The sequence below is a fragment of the Pempheris klunzingeri genome, chromosome 4 (genome assembly GCF_042242105.1).
Source record: "Pempheris klunzingeri isolate RE-2024b chromosome 4, fPemKlu1.hap1, whole genome shotgun sequence".
Classification (NCBI taxonomy): domain Eukaryota; kingdom Metazoa; phylum Chordata; class Actinopteri; order Acropomatiformes; family Pempheridae; genus Pempheris; species Pempheris klunzingeri.
In genome coordinates, this window is record NC_092015.1 from 9,345,716 (window position 1) to 9,366,756 (window position 21,041).

Sequence of the window (21,041 nt, forward strand, 5' to 3'; positions counted from 1 at the left end):
CCGTGTGATTGACTGGCGATCAGTCCAGGGTGTACACCGCCTCTCGCCCCAAAGTCAGCTGGGATTGGCTCCAGCCCCCTCGCAACCCTGAAGGATAAGCTGTATAGACAATGGATGGATGGCTGGAAGTTTGTTCTTCTGATGAATGCATTAACCAACATTTCATCAGGAGCTCTATTCTCTACTGGTGGAAACTTCAGGTATGTTGCAGCTCTGGCCCCATCCCAATCTGCAATGTCACAGCAGGTTGTTTGCCATTTACCTTTGTTTGTGCTGTGGTGTGTTTTTCCATTGACAGCTGAAAGTAAACACGTTATGTATCAACTGATTGTGGCCAGAGGACACAATGCTGCTTTAAATAAATGTAAATTGAATATCAATAGATTATGGAATGTTTTGAGGACATCCCCTTGGGCTTTGCAAACATGCAATAGATATTTTTCAGAATTTTCTGACATTTTATAGACTGATCCCTTTTTATTATGAGAAGGATAATGAAGAAATGATCAAAAGTAAGAATGAAAAAGCAAGACATATCATCACATATCATTGTCATCATAGTTCATTCATATCAGTCTGGTGTACACTTTCAAAATGGATGTGCTGACTCTGCTGCTATCAATCACAACGATCACAGTCCTTGTAAATATGTCTCCAATGCTACTGTAAAGTCTACATTTTTATTCTATTCCTTTTTTAAAGAATTTACAACTCTCATTATTCATTATTTTACTTTCCATAATTTTCTGTATGTATTGCTTACTCCTCCTGAATTTATTAGGGCTCAGTAAATCATTTTATATATATATATGCCTTCTGGTTATCATTGTTTATTTTATTTTTCTCATATGAACATACACATTGAGCTTCCTTTCACTATAAAAAAGCCACATGTGCTTACCTCTCAGGGTGGAGCCTTTCTATTTACCAGACTGTGGGCGGAACAAAACACTACGTACCGTCGAGACGTATGACGTTGCACCCACGTCTTACGTCAACTCAAAATCGAAGTAGATTTCTCCAGGCGTACTCTCTTTATTTTCTGCATTGCAATAATCATTTTGTACATACATTCTTTAATATAGTATGTTTGAAACCACGGGAGCTTGCCGCTGTAGAGGAATACCATTAAGGAATACCTCGTATGGGATCGAAATCTACGCTTCTTTCAGCTAAGCTAACGTTATTGCATCTATTAGCAAAACTTGCTAGCAAAGAAGCTAGCGCTAGCACTTAGCTATCCCTACCCTACCGTCGAGCTAGCTATGCGTTAGCACTTTAGCATAGCTCGCTAACCAGTGACAACTGACAAAGGTAAACAACAAACCTTTTGAGACCATTAATTGTAACTCGCAGCTCACAGAACTTTATCTTGTTCGCTAGCTGCAGCCTGCTGTCGATTAAAACTGCGTTTTAACCTCCCTGCTTGCATCGCTAAGATTGTTGTGCGAAACGGGGGAAAGGGGCAGCAACAGCGTTAACTAAATACAATACAAACCTTGAATCCCATAGCCCTGACTAGGCCGACCAAGCTAACGTTACTGACGGGGGAAACGAAGCTTTTTGAAGCACTGAATGTACTGTGGAGCATTTGTGTTGAAAATGGTTGAGTGTTTCGAAGCATTTGATACAGTCAAAACTGGCGACATCTGCTGACCAGTTGCTTGGTATTGCGTTTGTGTGGATGGATTAAATCTGAGACCGTGATGAAACAGCCCCAACACAAGTGGTTTCTCCGCTTTCATTGTTGTTAGTTTGTTCAAAAAGCTCGTATCGTGACAAGCGGCCACTATGAAAACCAAGTCTACATGTTGATACTGAGAGCATCTCTCAAAGAGCAGCGACACCTCTCTGATGGGGCCTCGTTTGGGGTGGTCAGGTCACTTATTTTTAAATTTTGGTGTGGCACAGCGAGACTTATTGCTTCATATAGTTTATACTGCTTTAAATTGGGTTTGTGTTGTGTATAGTACTCTGCCTTGAGCATAACACCACTGCACCAAGCTAACTCTGGCTAAGCGCTATCTAATGCCAGGCTGCCGGGTGTGATGTTAACCTGTTTCAAAGTAATAAACCTCACAGAGTTAATCACAAGTGAGCTTATTGCCAGACAATCAGGTTTATTCCTTAATCAGAACTATAGCTTATAGTGTAACAAGTGGTACCGGTTTCAGAGTTAACACTTAGTGGTTTTGACATCTAACATTACCCTTGCTAGTTAGTGATAATGTCTGTGTTCTTCAATATAATAATTAATGATGTTATTATCTGTTGTAAATACTGTGAATTGATGACAGGTGTTTCTTTAGATAGCAGCCTTTTTGATGTTATGTGTAAGTGTGTATCTCTGTGTTACTGACCTAGACTCTTTTTGATAAGAGACACGCTATCTTGTGTATAACACGTCTGATACGCCTTCTGTGAGTGACTAGAGCCTTTATCGTCAAGATATGAATCTTGCAAGATCGGCAAGATACCCAATGAAATGATACAGTTTATTAATAAAAGCTTACCTCAAATAACACCCTGACAGTCACAGTTATAACCTTATTCTCACCAGTGCCCGTCCTATGTACCTTCCTCAACAATTCGGTTCAGTTTGCCCCTCACTGAAGCTGATGGTCCATGTTTAAGGAAATCACGACTCTTGTTTGCATCTTTGGGGCAGAAAAATGCTCAAATATAAAGAAGGTCGTCTAGTGTAGTGGATTTCACAGTAAATGCAGTAAAATCAGAAAAGCAGATTTTAGAAACAAATTTGGAATGGATATGAACTGAGTAAATATTGGGTTGATTGAAATAATAAACCTGAAGTAGACAATGGGTCAGTTGTCATCTAAGATTTTTCTCTTTCTCTGTTTGTTGATTTAATAGGATACGGATGATGTGATCCTGAGTGAAAGAAAAGTGTCTCCTGTTTGTGTGATTACCAGCTACAACTGACACACACTTTCAGCCTCACTTCAAAAGACATCTTCCCAATAATCCCCACGGCACCCCTGTCTGCAGTTCCTTCTGCACCTGAACCATGTGAGGGCCCCTCGGTCCAGTCTGAGGGGATCCCAGGACTGTTGCAAATACGACCCCGCTGTGCGGGGTTAGACTGATCCTATCTGTGTCTGAGAGAGCACTCTTTTCAGTACCCCCCTCCCCATCCATACATTCCTGTTCTCCTTAACAAGGAGACACGCCATGATGTTCCGAGACCAGGTAGGTATCCTCACAGATTGGTTCAAGGGCTGGAATGAGTGTGAACAGACGGTGGCACTGTTGTCCCTCCTGAAGAAGGTGTCCCGCACCCAGGCTCGCTTTTTACATATCTGCCTTGAACACTGGCTGGCAGACTGCACAGAGATCCACATTTTGGAAGCTGAGGCCAACAATGCAGGTAGCTGAGAGTTTTTTTTAATGTGTTTTGTTATTTTTTTGTCAACTATCTCTGATTATCAAACAATATCTATATATCTATCTATCTTTTCCTAAAATTGAATAGAGTGTACATAAAATCATAGATGAAATTCTCTGTTTGCCCTTTGTCTTTAGCAATTGTCAGCCAGTGGCATCAGGAGCCAAAGGAGAAGGTTGTGTCCTTGCTGCTGTCCCATCTGCCTCTGTTGCAGCCACGCAACAGCGAGGCCAAATGTGAGTACATGAAGCTGCTTCAGAAGGTGTTGAGTCACACTATTGAGAGTAGCCTGTTTGTGGAAGAAAGCAGACAGCTGCTGTCCTATGCGCTAATCCACCCTGCCACCACACTGGATGACCGCACCTCTCTGGCCATGTGGCTAAACCACCTGGAGGAACACCTGTCTAGTGGCTATGCACCCCGGGCCCCATCCAGCCCCTACCACCCGCGCCAGGGCTCAGATGAGTGGCCCAGCTCTGCTGAGGCTCTGGACCCAGGCCATGCCTGGCACGACAAGTCCTCATCATCCAGCACATCTCCAGCAGGCCAGAACGGACACATGCCTTTCCCAGGCGGGATGTCCTCTCCCATCAACAGCAATAACACAGGTAATGTTTGTTATTCTCCTCATCTTTCAAATTGGGTAAAACATGAAGAGGAAACTGTTTTGAAGGGGAAATATCTTTAATTATAATCCCTAAGATTCCTCCTCATGTATTATTTTTTTCCTGTGCCAGGTCTGGGTGGGCAGATGCAGCCCAGCCCTCTGAAGAAGTCCATGTCCGTTATTCCTTCCAGTCCCCAGGCCTGTGGCTCTGAGTGGGTTAGCCAGGATGATGCAGGAGGCCGGCAGAACTTTATTCCAACAGACCACGCACCCCTTTCACCACAGAGCAGTGTAGCGTCCTCGGGCAGTGAGCAGACAGAAGAACAGGGCTCTAGTCGCAACACGTTCCAGGAGGATGGCAGCGGCATGAAAGGTCGGAGTTCATAACCTAACTGAGCCAAGGGCGCTCATGGCATTTGGCTCTGGTGAAAGCTCTGCAGAGCCAACAGCTGTGGTGATATAAGCCAAAATGTAACTTGTACTTTTTTTTGTCCCTTGGTGTGTATTTGTTCTAGATGTTCCTGCATGGTTGAAGAGTCTCCGCCTTCATAAATATGCATCACTTTTCTCCCAGATGACCTATGAGGAGATGATGATTCTCACAGAGCAGCACCTGGAGTCGCAGGTTTTTAAGCCTCACTTTACATACACTAGGGCCGGGCTTTGATTATTCCACCCTCCTTATCAATTGTGAACATTACTGTCCTCAAACCTGATGATACATCAGCTCTCAATGAGGCATGAAATTAAGCAATGCTCCCCACAGTTATATGGAGACAGTTGCACATACAGATGGTGCGATTTTGCTTCTGCCCCTTGGCTTTAATGAAACAAATGGTGATTAGGTTTGTTATTTAGTAACTGTATAAATTCCCCAGTGTTCCCACGAGAAATAACTTGGCTGCTTCTTCTGACATCTTCTCACTTTCTGTCTCTCCTTTTTAGAACGTCACTAAAGGAGCACGGCATAAAATCGCCTTGAGTATTCAGAAGCTGCGAGAGAGGCAGAGTGTGCTCAAGTCTTTAGAAAAGGTAATTCAAATGTGATGATGTTGTTCCTCTCATGCTTAAAAAATGGCAGCGGTGTTTTGTCCTGATGAATCTTCACTCATCCTGATCAAAAAAGCACTTGAGTGCGTACTTGTTGATGATCATGTGACTCTCGATTTAGCTCCATTGAGTTATTCCTGTTCTGCTCTTTAGGACAGAGAGAGGCACAGAACAGCACCAGTAGGGATTCTGTGTTTCCCTCTTCATAGGGCAAATGTTTGGTGTCCCTAAGGCTTAAATCCAGATGTACAGTTTGGATGTCTTCCTCTCTACTGACAAAATTACCTCTGAACAGGCTGTACAGCATGTGACATTGATGTCCTCATCTCATGGCAGGATATTTTGGAAGGGGGAAATCTGCGTAATGCCCTCCAAGAGCTGCAACAGATCATTATTACACCCATCAAGGCTTACAGCCCACCCAGCGCAGCACAGACAGCCCTGGACACAGCCACCGCCCCGGACGCGGCCACCTCCCCCTCAGAAGCCACAAAAACAGGAGCAGACAAAGAGTCGGCCTCAGAAGGCTTCCAGACCCACAACCCACCACCCTGTGATGGAGACTCCTCAGCCACACCCATCTCAGACGGCGACATTGCTGGACAGTTCACCCGGGTCATGGGTAAAGGTAAGAGTTGGGTGTTTTTCCCAGACTGACACTGAGGCACAATCAACAGCGCAACAAAATAATGTAATGATGCTATTAAGGTATTTTCTCTCTGTGTCAGTATTCAACATAAAATACTTCATGAATTATCCATATCCACAAACATTCCTCAGATCCAATGACTAAATGAATATATAAACTTGACTCTTCTCTGCTTCAGTGTGCACCCAGCTGCTGGTGTCAAGGCCAGATGAGGAGAATATCAGCTGCTACCTTCAGCTCATTGAGAAGTGTCTCACACATGAGGTGAGTCCCTGAAGATTAGGTTTTTTCATTTGATGAATACATTGAAGTTACTTGTATGCATACATTTCTACATTGCTGTAAATGCATCTGACAGTAATCTTACAGCACAAATAATAACACTTGATAATATACTTAATTATATTAATATAACATCCATAATATCATACCATAATTTTACATGAATTATTAGTAACAGAGAATCTAATTATCTAAAACTAGCTTTTCCTTTTAGAAATTACAAATTCCAGAAGCTTCCTCTGAAACCTCATTCATGCTCTTTGAAAATCTGATGCCTTTCTTCTTCTGCTGTCTCTCTGTGTGTGTCAGGCTTTCACAGAAACTCACAAGAAAAGGCTGGTCTCCTGGAAGCAGCAGGTCCTCAAACTGCTCCGCCTGTTCCCTCGGAAAGCTATGCTGGACATGCCTGTGTACCGACAGAAAGGGTGAGACACTGCTGGCCCTCTTTTTACCTTTGATCTCCCTCTCTAGCAGGGGAGATGTGACACCAGTTGAATGTTTCATTCTCCCTGCACCCATCCCTAGTGTCTAACTTTTACTTTGATTCTCTTTCCCTTCCCTTTTCTCCTCAACTCTCTCTTCCTCATTCAAAGTATCATTTTATATAAAGTAGCTTTAGCAGTTGAACTTGCAGTTCTCTGAAACCTCATTGATTTCTGATGCGTGTTCCTTTATGCTTTTTTTTTTTTTTTACTCCAGCTGGACCTACGGGTCCAACTCCCTCCCCACAGCAGGCTCTGTGAGTGGAGGTGTAGCGAGGCGGGGCCAAAGGCAGTTCCAGATGACCCCTCGTGGACTCCCAGCTGGCCGCATGGGACTTCTAAGTCCCAGCGGGATCGGTGGAGCGTCTCCCCGCCACACACTCACAAGTCCTGCACTGGCAGGCCAGGGTAGACAAGTCAGTATTCCAGTCACTGGAGCATTTTAAGACACGTTTGTGGCTTGCCCAGCTTGTTTTAAATTGTGGACAGAACAGATCATATTCATCAATAATGTCATTGTTTTTACTTTTTTGGTGCTTTTTAATTATTTGAGTTGAAGAAAAACTTATTGTGCTCAAAGCTGACAATACAGCTTAAAGAGTTATTTGGGATAATTAAATCTGACTTCATATTTTTAGCCTGAAGAATTTTCAGTAGAAGTTTGTTTTTCTTCAACAAGAAGTAGTAAAAAGACAGGAGAATGTGACTGTTTAATCAGTGCAAACCAGACAGTAACAAAGGTCAAGGCATCACATTTTGACATGAATTAATCATTATCGTAGCTTAAAGAAATTGTGTTGAATGACTTAATTGACAGATAAGCAACCATGTCGCCCTCCCAGGATGAGTGGCATTTGTGTAATGAGAGCATGTGTTTTCCTCCATAGAACCTGTGGTTTGCCAACCCTGGGGGCAGTAACAGCATGCCAAGTCAGAGTCGCAGCTCTGTGCAGCGGACCCACTCACTCCCTGTCCACACGTCCCCACAAACCATGCTCATGTTCCATCAGCAAGGTACTGTATGAGGTCAAGCCTCTTTTATTCTTCATAAACATGGTGTTCTCATTCACGGTTTTGCTACATTGTGTTCTTTGCAAAAAAAATGTCAGTCTCTCCTCATTTAATCTTCTGTTAACATTTTACTAAGCAAAACTGAAAGTGGTTAATGGACCAGAGATTATTTGGAAGTGTAAGATTTGACTCTGTTAGCAAGTTTTGTGAACAACATAAGCCACACAACTTTTATAAAAAAAAAAAAATGAAAATCAGCCTTTCTGTCAGATGCCAAAACAGAGAGCCGCTCTCCCTCTGTGCCGAGGACAAAATAACAAGACGACTTGGCAGTATGCTGCAGTAAAAAATCTGTCACCTCGCGCAACATACGTAACATATGTTTTTAGTTTCCTTATCACATGTGCCACATGCCACACACAGTATTATATTGCACATTCGTCTGTAATGATCCTCTCGTGAACGGACATTTCCATAATATCAAGCATTCTGTGTGAAAGCCAAAAGTTCATAACTTAATCATCTGTATGAACCCAGCAGTGTTACAGTTTCTATGTCTACAGCAAGGGGCTCTGACTACTTTATATAACTACGAGTTATTTAGAAAGCTGACAAAAGAATACGGTATTTGTGTAGACCATTGTCAATAACAGAACAAATGGATATATGAAATGTAACATATTTAGAAAAAATATGTTTTTTTTGCATTTTTAAATTAAAACAAAAAGACCTTAACAAGACCATAGACAATCTTATAAATCACTTTGCATTTTACAGTGAGTGGACAGCGATATTGTACTATTCAGGTAGTTCTATGCAGCTCAAATCTTTTTATAATGCATTAACAGATAACGGTGGGGAAAACAGTGGCATATTCAAACCACAGGACTGCCTCTGATAGGGTGATGTTTTGTTTATTGCACCTTTCTCTAGTTCTTTGAACTGACACGCCTAACACCCACTCGACATGCCATGTGTACCTTGTCATTTAGGTGTGTGTGTTTTGGGTCTTTTTGTATTTTTAGGCTTTATTGGATAGGGCAGTGTAGAGGCAGACAGGAACCAAGGGGAGAGTGAGGGGAGTATGGCAAGCAATACAGGTCCTCTGCCTGTAGTAAATCCATCATAGACCTTCACTACATATTCTCTTATTAGATTGTCTTACAGACTTTAGGATCATGGAACTATGCTGTTGTGTCATGTTCATTTTCTCTGTTTACTGTAAAAGATCATAATAAACCAAAGAATCAAACATGTATATACACATACAGAGAGCACATAAAAGTAGACTAAATAACATCACCCTTCACTGCACAGTCTGCCGTTTCACTTTGAAGCTCACTCACACACTGTCTCTCCTCAGATGGGTATTATTGTATACCATTTCTGTGTGCACTTAAGACAGATTGCAGTTTACACCTAAAAAAAATCAGAGTACATCTCAAGAGCATCTCGAGTGACCTCTTGTACTCCCATTCTGGTTTGTACACGAGTGAACAAAATACACACTTTAGTTTAACCGTGTAACAGGGAAGAGGATTGCAGAGGTGATCTGGTCCGTCACCTCAGTGAGAGTCTGTCTCACCCACTTATGTGTTCAGACGGACTACATTTACATCAGACAGCATCATGTCACGCCCTGGCTTGAGTTTGATTGTAACTGGCACTCCATTTTAAGGAAATGTTTGAACAGGGTAGCAAGTTTTTGATCAGATGAAAACATGGTGAGTAATGAGGCAGTTTGATGGATGTGGTGTTGTGGATGTTGGTTCTGCTACACACTGCTTATAATAACAGAACAACTCGGCGTATTTAGTATCACTCAGCTGTTGCTTAGGTTATTATCAGGTCAAAGAATTCACTGAAAATTACATTAACATAATGATCGTTATTCTGCAGCACACATAAACTGGGTATTTTCCCTTAAACCAAAAAGCCCAACTCATATCCTGATAAAAGAAAATGATCTTTTCCAAGTAAAATTTAATGTGAGATACAAGTTGTTGCTTTTTTTTTTTTATTTAGAGTGTGAAAAAAATGACTTTGTGGCCATCCCGAGTGTAATATAAATCTCAATCTTCCTGTGGACTGAGACTGTTTTTACTCATCCCCTCAGAATGCCAAGTTCCAGGTGCTGACCTGGAGATCAACCCCACGCTGGAGTCACTGTGCCTCAGTATGACAGAGCATGCCTTAGGGGGTAAGTGTCCTCAGCAGCTCGGTCCTAAATAGGCCACTGGCTGGCAAACCTCACACAACTACCAACCACACAACAACACCTTATTATATATTATAACTACGAGAGAGAGGATTTTATGAACAGTTTGTGTCCAGCAGGGAAAGCAATACATAAAATTTGTTCACACACAACTTCCCCGATGCAAACAGATTAAAAAGTCTGATGACTTTTAGAATTCATATTTCATTAGTTATGTTTGTGTATTAATATTTAATAACATCTAAATTATGAAGTGTCATTAGGGAAGTCTCAGTCGGGTTCCTCTAGCGAGAGGAAGTCACAGATATACCTCGGCGCATCATATGCTCTACTTGAATGACGAAATTTGCATCATCTTGCCAAACAAGTTTGACGCTGTGTTATTTTAGTGTGTCCTGAGTACTCTGTGTCTATGAAAGTAGGCATCTTCGTTGCATGTTTTTGTGCGTTAAATGAAAAGTTCAGCCTAGTTTGGCTCACTTTCTGGATGTCTAAAGGATCAAAAAGTGAGAAAATCCACAGTGGTATTTACAGGCGCCTGTCATGATAACTATGTAAGTTGGTCGATGTATTGTCCCAGAAATAATTGTGAGTGGGAAGGGGGCATACAGTTGTTGTTCATTGAAGCATACAGCTGAAAGTTTGTACATTTTGCCAATACACCTAATTTGCAATGGGGGCTGAATAATCTTAGGTGCAACTGTATAGACACCACATCTGTTGCTGTTGCTGTGTTACGCCAGCTGTGCCTCCATATTGGACTACGAGAGACTGTGTGCAGTGGACACGTCTGCTTCAGAGCTCTTTTTTTCCTGTTTAACTTTTGATGGGGTGGGCAAGAAGCAACTTTTACCCATCACCATGGCCTCGAGTAACACATAATCCTCACTTCACCTGGTTTGCTATTGCTGAGTGTCTGAGTGTGGAGGAGCTGTCTGAGCCCCGCCCAAGGTGCAACTTCGACACAGTTTACTCGGCTGTGTCAACATGCGTAACTGCTGCGGCGACGTCTTGTACTGGTCGGAAAAACCCTGCCGTTTATTCTGGCATCATGTTGGCTAACACGTTGGTGACATTCTTATGTAAACAAACACGCACGTTAACACAACGGGCTATAATCAAAGTCAGGAAAATGATTGAGGTCATGTCCATGTATCGTAAGATAAGTCGATTAAGTAATTATCAGGACTGGCCTAGTTGAAACTAAGTCATATTCTATGATTTAAATGTCTTTAAAGGTTTCACCATTTACACTATTCACTGTTTCATTATAAACAAAAAGTGACATTGATTCACTTTTGTGTACACACACAGCCATGGCGGATGAACAAATGCATATTTTTGAGAGAGTTGTACCAAAGTAATTGTGAGGGTGTTGTGTGTATATATCAGCAGCGAGGTGAATTTTCCCAGCATGTGGAGGGAGCTTTTACTTATCCAGAAATGAATCTAATAAATATAAGATGTGCTGACCTTCGTGGCTGGCATACCATAAAAATGCACGAAAGGCAGGCAATAAATGTAAAAATTCATGGACTCTTAAGAAGGCATCAGTAACTTTTTCTGCCATTTTCTAGGAAAGAGAAAAGGGAACACAACAGTGAACTACTCCTTTTTAAGGATGAAATATGAATGGTACAGCATATTTTATGGTTGTAAATGTCTTAAAATGTATTTCTTATCTCCTCCTCAGATGGAACCGACCGGACATCAACAATATGAAAAAAAAAGAGAGGAAGAATACACTTCAGTTGAGGCCTGTTTAATTCCTCATCACCCAGCACAAAGATATACGTATGCTTAAGAAAACCAGGCAAAGCAGTCACTACAGAATGACAAAAAAACTGTGTATATGTTCTAATATTTTTGTACTTTATTATATACAACTAAGTTTATTAAAAATGGAATACAGATGATTATTATATTGCAGGACAGAGGATAAAAACAAACAAACTGCTCCGTGTCACCTGCAGGACTGTGACATGATGTGCAGAGGCTCAGTTTGCCGTGGTCTGAGAGAAAAATGGTGGATTGGTGCTGTCTTAAAGGGGTTCTGCCCTATGAGTTACTCTTGTTTTCCTCCCGCCTCGGAGCAAGGCTTCCTTCCAGAACACACTGACAGCCACATCCCCTGCACCACATGTGTAGATTCAGAAATTTTCCAGCCAGAAGTAAGGCACTTTTTATTAAATTATCTGATATATGCCACTAAACTGTAATTGGCCCTTGGATACACTCAGTGAGGTTCCACTTGTAGACACATGGTAAAATACTGACACCAATACACTTCCTAGCCACACTAATTGTTCTAAAACCAGTGCTGGCTAGGGCTTGTGTTGGTTGAAACTCAGACAGCTTTTCTTGGCTCTTTGTGTCCTCTCTAGACAACAGTTTTTTTTTTTTTTTGTGGCAAAAGCCAGAAAAGGAAGGACCAAAAGGATTGAGGAAAAGCTTGTAATTCAACCGTAGGCATACCCACGGTCTCGGTTGTTTTCCCTGAACACATAATCCAAGTAGAAGTGACTGTCCTCCTCTAAACTTCTACAAAGCCAAAGAGAAGGGTTGTGCGATTTGTTAATTTGAGAGGGGTATTTGTAGTGAAATGCAACAGGATGGTGTAATTTAAGAAAAAAAAAAAAAACAGCAGTTCGAAGAATTTATGCCAGCTGCAATTTGTCTGTTATTTTATGCCCTGCTACATAAATGATGATGAATCTCATTTTGTGCCGAGGAATCCCCAGAGGGGCGAATAAGGGCTGGTGAGGTTTGTACTGTGCGAGTGCTGATTTGATACTGAATTGATAAAAGCGCGGAGGGTAGAGTGTTTTCAATTTACACTCTAATGCTGGGTGAGAAAACTAAATGAAACCCATCTCACCCCTCTGGCCCCCTTATGATTGGCTCTGGAAAATGAAGCTTGATCTTGTAATAAATGCTCCGGAGCGCAGCGCCTCACCCTCGCGGTGCCCTCTTCCTCAGACGGCCAACGTGACGATTTGATGAATCATATACTTTTCAAGGTGCTCGACGATGTCCATATTTTCTGTTTGTGTCTCAATGTGTTTCAGTCTCAGAACCCTAACATTATCATGTGGTATCAGTGTTGAATCAAAAACTGTCTTATACAGCCTCTGTCTTTGAATGTGGCAGAGCGGAGGTGCATGTATGTGTAATATGGTCTTAACTTTTGGATCACTTTTCAGTTGCATCATAAGGCAGGGATAACCATTCACATTTTATTTCAGCAGAGCCATAGGAGGTCTGTCTAGTAAAGATGGTTATTTACAGATATCTTTTCCAATTGTATTTTTTACTCTCCCTTGATATTGATAACTTATGCTTATTTTCTATAATCGCATGTTTTGCCACACTAATACAGCACTGTTGTAGATAGAGGACATGGTGGTTGATGGTGCCCAGAGTCACCAACAGCTAGAGAGCAGAAATCTTGCAACTAATGTTGTATGTTTATATCGCCTAAATGTCACTGTTTACATCTCTCTGGGATAATGCCCAATTCATGTTATGTGATGTCATGAATACTCCATTGTCTCACTATGTAACACATTAAAGAACTGACGCCTTCTCGCACATGAGCTGGCTGGGTAGAGCCACAAAACAAAAGTCTTCTACCCCCCTACTTCATGGACTCACTATGAGTCAAAGTACATTTTTCAAGTGATAACTGTATGAGGCATGTAACGCCTGCTTTTCTGGTCATGCGGTGACAAGAGAGAATAGCTTTCCTGGCCTCGTGATTAAACTGTTAGCTGTCAAGTCCTGATTAATTGTTCATGCAGTGCCTGAAATGCACATCTCCAGCATCCTCAATGTGTTGATTTAAAGGTCTTGAGTAGTATTGTAGTCATGGATTTCTTCAGAGCAGGCTCTTGGATAGATCTGACTTACTAAAAGCATCACACTCATACCCACAAAGGACTTCTGTGAGTTAACACTGCTGACAACTTTGAGACTCAGCTATGTTGTTGTTGACCATTCGCTATACTGTATATCAATCGTGTTGTGCTACAAAGGGCTCAGATTGTCATTTTCATAGCCTCTGTAGCTTTGGACAGCCTACATATTACTGCAAATGGACACAGAGGTACAAGGCAGCAGATTTCTGCAAGTGTCTGTGTGTAGTGAAGATGCAGCAGGGGATGACAATGCTTGTCTGAGCCTCAAATGATGTGGTTATGAGTAAACTGAACACTAATAACAGGCCAAGGAATATGTTTACTCCATGTTTACATTCCAGTGATGCATGAAATGAATTGGGAAATGCACTTCATAAGTTCGGCCTGGTGTATTTTCCACTAGGAGGTACAGAGCCTGTGTTATGTGGAGACTTCTACCAAGTGGTCCCAAGATCATGCTAATGTCCCTGCCAGGCTTAATTATTAAATTAATGTAGCCAGCTGTAGGCTGCATTGCATATATTTGTCTTGTACAATTTATATTTAATTATGACTCCCCAGACATTTTCTAATATTTTATGAACTTTTTGCATCCCATGCTTACTCTACTTTTTTACAGTCACTCATATGTGTGAATGGTCTGAAGTGTGCAGCATCCGTCGGATCATTGACAGTCCAAATAAAGAGGTTCAGTTCTTTTGCAACTTAACTTGTGGTTTGTGTCTGTTTACTTACTTTGGCAACCCTTTTAGTGGCTGGAAAAAAAAAAGTCAGCTGTTTACTTTATTGCTCTCATTTGACATGTTGAAGGTATCTCTTGCTCGGACATAACAGGAGAAATCACTCTCAGTGGATCACTTTGGCACATCCAGGAACATGAGCTTGCGACAAGTCCCCGCCCCTTTAACGTTAGCTTACGTTAGCCCGCTGTAGCCTGACCTCCAACCAGTAGTTACCTTTTAGTAGCCTTTAAAGAACACGGGTTCAACTTCAAGCAATTCTTTAACAGGTTATGAATTTTTATGCAATTATTAGTTGCCTTGATTCTGCAAACAGGATGAGCGCTCACAGGCCTTCTGCTGCTGTCCTGCACGCAATGCTGTCACCCTTAAATACTGTATATGATTAACTATTGGAATTAGCAAGACATCTTTATCTGGCACTAAGCGTTGGTGGGTAAAGAAATGACAGAAACACTTTGAATAAAGCCGAAATAAAGAAGGAATCTGATTGGCTGAAATAAAGAAGCCTTCTGATTGGCCAAGATAAAGAAGCACTCTGATTGACTTTGGCTACTTTATAAAGTTACTTTTTAACTTTAGTTTTTAGTCTAATTTAGTCTTAGGTTGTTTTGTTTAGTTACTCTTCCAAATAGTTACAACATTCAGCAAGTTTAACAGAGGACCACTGCTCAACTGTAACATTTAAAAATGAAAGACCTGATAATAAAATGTCAACCTCCAGCTTTTTGTTTGAGGTCTACAGTGCTGTGTCCCAATTCTGTTGCTGTTGTAATAATTTCTAGTACTGATCTGGAGTCACACCATCACATCACATGGAAGCTTTCCATAAAAATATCAATGCAAAAGATAAGATGCTCTAAAATACAAACGGAGAGGTGTATTCTATGTGGCCCATGTAGTAGTAATTTCTGGTCCTAATAAGGAGTCACTTCGTCTCATTACATGGAAGCTATTAAGAAAAAATGACATTTTTCACATGTCCTAAAAGTACTTTCAATGCAAATTCACAAATGTTTCTTAATCAAAATGTCTGATCACGTGCAACTGGAAAGAAGCTGTGATGAGGTGCCCACATTGAAACTTTTTCACTTCTTTATTTACAGTACATGAATGCAAATTGACTGCAAATTGACTATGGATGCTATTCTCCTTGCACTACAAAGCTAAAGAAGACAATATTGTTACAAGTTGTTTGTCTATAATGTTTTAATCAGGGCTTATTAAACATTAATCTAGAGTTCACATTCCACATGTCGTACATTGACATACAGCCTGGAGGGAGACAAGAGATTAGGCTCCAGCTAAACTTTGCACTCTGTGCTGTAATTAAAAAATAAATGATTAGGACGTAATGATTAGAGCCTGCTCTTGGTGACGTACCGCTGATCTGATCTGTTACTTTTTTACTTCCGGGTTGCACGGTTTCAGCAGTTCATTTATCAAGCTAATACGAACTAGCCGCCTTTTTGTTACCGTCATTAGTTTATCTAAGAAGAAACAGACCCTCTGTCGTCGGGAAACCTGATAACAACAGCGTAGGTACGTTCACATTTTGTGCTATGGTTGAGAAAGTCAGATTGAAGTTGCGATAAACACAACTAAACATTTGCTCCTACCGCTAGAGTAAAGAGTATCCAAGTTAGCTGATAGCTAGGCTAACGTTAGCTAACAACTTAGCCTACCCATCACAAACAGCTGCTTGCTAATAATGTTAGCTTGGAAGCTAACGGTAATGTTATCGCTTGAAATGCCTCCGTGTTAAAGGACGGTCGAGTCAAGTTGCCTAAAGAATTTGGCTTCTTGGACTCATTTAACGCTAGCTAACGTTAGCATAATATGCGGTGGGAAAAGTTAGACATTTCCTTTTTTCTTTAACCGACCATCGACTTTCTTTCAGTAGTAGTTTACATGATCTGAGACAGGACGGAGCCCCATCCTTCATAACGATATGAGCGTTCGTGATCTTTTTCAGCACAAAAGCAGGATGGTAGTTTGACACATCGACCGGGTTAAAATTGAGAAAACTTTAGCTGACTAGTATAGGTCTCCGACAACTTATTTTAGTTTTAATCAAGGTCAAACCCGCTAACAAAACTACTTTTCAGACGGTCTGAATTAGTTGGCACCGGTTTAATGTTACAAAATATAAATAAAGAATTAAACCACATTGACATTACAAAACACAGGAGCATAATAGCCTCTGGTTTCAGAGGAAGTGGATGGTTTAACTAGTAGCACATCCTTTTCTGGTAAACATGATTTCTGTTGTGTGTTTTGAAGTGTGTGCGTATATATCTATCTATATTATTTAATATTTATTTATTTTTCTATTGTATATATTTATATATTAGTATAATTATTACTATACATATTATGTCTACTATATACTATTATATATACAACAGCATAACTCCTTGTACAATATATTCATACATTATCATTACCACTGGTTATTATGGCAATCATCATTTTGCACCATTATGCACTTTGTGTACTTTATCTTGTGTATATATATATATGTATATATGTATATATATATAGATATATATACCCTGTAGTTTTGATTCTCCTCTTTCTAGTTTTATTTTTTAGTATTCTCATTTTTAATTCAGATGTACCTTTAATAAAGTCATCTATCTATCTATCTATCTATCTATTGTTAGTAGTAATGTAATAAGCTATAAGGAGGGACAACTCTGCTGAAATCAAAGATAAGCTAACATGAAGGCCGGGGCAACTTTGCAGCATAGACAGCTTTCTCTTAGAGCTAACGTAGTCGCCACACATCCAACACAGTGGTATAATTAATCAAACTGTAAGTTGGGCCTGAACTGGCTGTGTTGTTTGCTTACTAGAGTAATTCTTTTGAGCTCAAAGTGTGCTCATGTGCGAGAACTTTTCTCATCTTTATAAACACTGAACGGTAGAAACACATCACAATATAACAGCATGCCATTTAACACAACACCACAAACAGCCTGCAAAATGACCTTTAAATTGAATCAACTTGAGCTGAAATGATTGACATGATCAACATGTTAATTAATCTGTAGTCATTTTTAAGCAAGAGTGACAAGAAGTAATTGGGTCCAGCTTTTCAAACATGGATCTTGACTGGTTTTCTTAACAGGATATTGTTTTGGATGTCAATTTGGGCTTGGGGCATTTTTTACTATGTTCAGGATCCAAATATTATTGTATTAAATGAGACAATAATTGTGAGTTGCGCCTCTAAAATCATCATCTCTGTATAACTGCTAAAAAGACATAAGAACATTACTACCTTTGTTAAGGAAGAATTTTGAGCAGGGCTGTTGTGTTAGATCGCATCAGTTTTACACAAGTGTATACAATAAACTAGCAAGTGAGTGTATATTACCAATAATGTGATAATATATTGTCCCAAAGGTTTACTTGCAGACTTTAAACACAAGACTCATTTTGTTTTGCAGGCTCTTTTAACTCTGTGGCCACAATGCATGGACAGTGATAATGGCGTCTCAAACAAGAGATGTGGAAAGGAAACGTCCTGCCAAAAGCTAGCTGCAATTACAAGTCATCCTTTGGCAACTCCCTGGAGTGGCAGAACGCTTGCTGTTTCACCACATAATCCATCATGTCATTACCAAAGGAGTCAGGGAACCGAGGGAAAGATCGAGAGAGAGGGGCGCGCCCCAAGGTGAGGCAGAGCCGGTCAGAGGAGAGACGAGATGCAGGCAGTGGACGGAAAGGTGGAAAGGGGAAGAAAAAAGGCCTTGCCTCCCATGAACCAGCAGCCGAGAGGCCTGTCAGTGATGGCTTTGAGTATGGTGAGCTGTTGAGTGACCTAGAGACCAGGGACCAGTCTTCCTCCTCTCCTCTGAAGGAGAATTGGAGATGGCAAGGTTTGGAAGTCACTGCCTCATTATTAGGACAAGAACGGGTAACGGCCAGGCCGGGAACGGGAACGGGAATGGTTAGCTCTGCTACAGAATTACCTGCACCCGGTGAAGGTGAAGGCAGAGGGTCAAGCAGCAGTCGCACTCTCCGGCAAAAGATCCAAGATGCAATGGGGCAGTGTTTCCCAATAAAGACACACAATGCAGCGTCACCAGCACCACCATCACCAGCTCTTTCATCATCAACTGCCTGTGCCTCCTCGAGGCGCAAGATCCATCTCAGTGAGTTGATGTTGGATGACTGCCCTTTCCCTGTAGGATCGGAGCTCGCTCAGAAGTGGTATCTCATTAAACAACACACGGCCCCCATCACCCAGCCTCCCGTGCTTGATTCTGCAGTTGTGTGCAGTGGCCCTACTTCAGCCATGGCTACTGTGGTGGAGGACGTAGATGACAGGCTGCGAGAGCGGAGGCGCATCAGCATCGAACAAGGTGTTGAGCCGCCACCCAATGCAGAGATCCACACATTTGAGGTGACAGCCCAAATTAACCCTCTCTACAAGCATGGCCCTAAGCTGGCTCATGGTATGAATGAGTTAGCCGGGGCTGACAGAACCTCCGTTCATCAGCAACAGCAACTTCTTCTCCAAAGACAGCAGCAGCACCAGCTCCTACTACAGAGCTGTTTGGACACTCTGGATGAGGTGGTGGCCTCAGCCTCAGCTGCAGCCCCTGTCCACACCTGTGATTCTATTTCTGACCCTCTGGTCGACCCAGAGGTCACAACTACCAGCATGCCCTCTAGAGCCATACTTCCTCAGACTGAGCATCCCGAATCTCAAGATGGCTACCGCATTCACACTCAGATTGATTACATTCACTGTTTAGTTCCAGACCTGCTGCAGATCACCAACCTCCCATGTTACTGGGGAGTCATGGACCGCTATGAGGCAGAAACGCTGCTGGAGGGAAAGCCTGAGGGAACTTTCCTCCTGCGTGACTCTGCCCAGGAAGACTACCTCTTCTCCGTTAGCTTCCGCCGCTACGGCCGCTCGCTGCACGCCCGCATTGAACAGTGGAACCACAATTTTAGCTTCGACGTGCACGACCCCAGTGTCTTCCACGCTCCCACAGTTACGGGCCTGCTGGAGCACTACAAAGACCCCAACTCCTGCATGTTCTTCGAGCCCCTGCTGTCAAACCCCATCCACCGCACACAGCCCTTCACCCTGCAACACATCTGCCGTGCGGCCATAAGCAGCTGCACCACCTATGATGGCATTAACATGCTTCCCATTCCAAATGCTTTGAAAAAGCACCTGAAAGAATACCACTATAAACAGAGAGTACGCGTACGGCGAATGGATACCTGGTGGGAATGAAAAACAACAGAATATTGACTAAGAGAAACTACTAAATACATTGTCTCCCCAAACTGAACTAAATGAGTCTTATTCTTCACTCTATCTGGCTGTATTAACCTCCACTGCACTGCACTGTACTTATTTATTTTATTCCTGCTGTACGTCTTTACAATTGTACTAAACCACACTGACGAGACAACATGTAATCTCACTGATCTTGTACACTCAAAGTTCTTTATGCTCAAATTAAAAAAAACTTTAGATGTGTGGTGCTCAGAGAACTACCCTCACCTCGCACATCATTTGTGTTTTCACGTGTGACTAAATCAACTTAATTATCTGACGATGGGAGAAGTGTCCTAGTGTGACTCGAGATGATTATAATAGAGTTGTTCATCAGTCACGTGCTGAGAAGGTGGAACGCATACTGACAGCGTTTTCTTGTTACCGAGGTGTGGAAGTGCAACACGTCAGCAGTATTAATCACTGTTTCCCACATTGAGCCCAGTGCTGATAATAACGGGCGAGAGGTGGGCGCACGTGCTACCTGTTCTTATTAAAAAGCAGAAGTCTTTCTTTTGTAATAGATATTTGTCACACATCAGCTGTTGGTGTTGTGCGGTTTAATTGCAGGGAAAGATGCAAAGAGCTATGTTGCACAGCTCATGTAAATGACTAAATGCCTTATGCTCAGATTCAAAATCATCTAGCTGCTTTGTTTTCAGCTTATCATCATCATATAAACGTCTGTGGTTTCTCCTATGAGACTACTGTGCATGCAGTCAGTGCCAATGGTCTTCATTAGTTTTGATGTAACAGATCAAATGTGGCCTTCATGAACTTGTCAGCAGCAGGTGAAGCAGATCAGAATGTAAATGATGAAGCCCAGACATTAATGGCCCTTATTCTGCTCAAAACCTGACTGTTGTGCTGCCCAGTTCTAAATTCAGTTTTTCTTAGCCCATAGGTTTGACCCAGCATTTCATCACATTTGTGGTGTAAAATCCCAGATCTGTACAGAAAAAAAACTCTTATAACTACCTGCTGTGCCTATATTAAAGAGGTGGGGTGTCTACACCCTAGTGTTTAATTCCAGCAGGTCAATGACAGAATTACCATAGTGAATTAGCACTGATGAATCTCGATGAACAAAAAAAATTATGGGAGAGGGAAGATGTTTGGAGCTCTTTTTTCCTGCAGCTTGACATTAAGTCAGTTACAGACATAAAGATCTGCAGGCTCTGAAAAGCTCTGCAAAGAGGAATTGGTTCTAAACTTTAAAAAAAAGGTACTGAGGGGAGAAGAAAAGCTCACAAACAGTATATGAATCAAGGTGCAAATGCTTACAGTTCAGTGTGTGGGAGGGTAGACTGCAGTTAACTGCATATTTTGTAATGTACCTGAACACTGTTGATCAGAATCAGCTAAATCAAA

General features: G+C 41.6%; 2 protein-coding genes across 3 annotated transcripts; both read left to right on the top strand.

The window, feature by feature from the left end:
• Positions 1 to 1,016: 1,016 nt before the first annotated feature.
• Positions 1,017 to 14,317, top strand: LOC139199842 (protein Smaug homolog 2). The gene is made up of 13 exons (XM_070829019.1): positions 1,017 to 1,314; positions 2,875 to 3,388; positions 3,544 to 4,014; positions 4,144 to 4,386; positions 4,529 to 4,638; positions 4,959 to 5,045; positions 5,400 to 5,691; positions 5,891 to 5,976; positions 6,304 to 6,419; positions 6,694 to 6,892; positions 7,364 to 7,490; positions 9,604 to 9,687; positions 11,399 to 14,317. Exons 2-13 carry the CDS (start codon positions 3,193 to 3,195, stop codon positions 11,425 to 11,427), a joined length of 2,040 nt encoding a protein of 679 aa, XP_070685120.1. The 5' UTR covers positions 1,017 to 1,314; positions 2,875 to 3,192; the 3' UTR covers positions 11,428 to 14,317.
• A 1,498-nt stretch (positions 14,318 to 15,815) lies between these two features.
• socs9 (suppressor of cytokine signaling 9) lies at positions 15,816 to 20,577 on the top strand. Of its 2 annotated transcripts, none has more exons than XM_070829642.1 (2): positions 15,816 to 15,904; positions 17,818 to 20,577. In XM_070829642.1, exon 2 carries the CDS (start codon positions 17,982 to 17,984, stop codon positions 19,623 to 19,625), a length of 1,644 nt encoding a protein of 547 aa, XP_070685743.1. In that variant the 5' UTR covers positions 15,816 to 15,904; positions 17,818 to 17,981; the 3' UTR covers positions 19,626 to 20,577. The 2 variants fall into 2 exon arrangements, with proteins under 2 accessions (XP_070685743.1, XP_070685745.1); XM_070829644.1 differs by having other exon boundaries at positions 15,816 to 15,900.
• Positions 20,578 to 21,041: the final 464 nt, after the last annotated feature.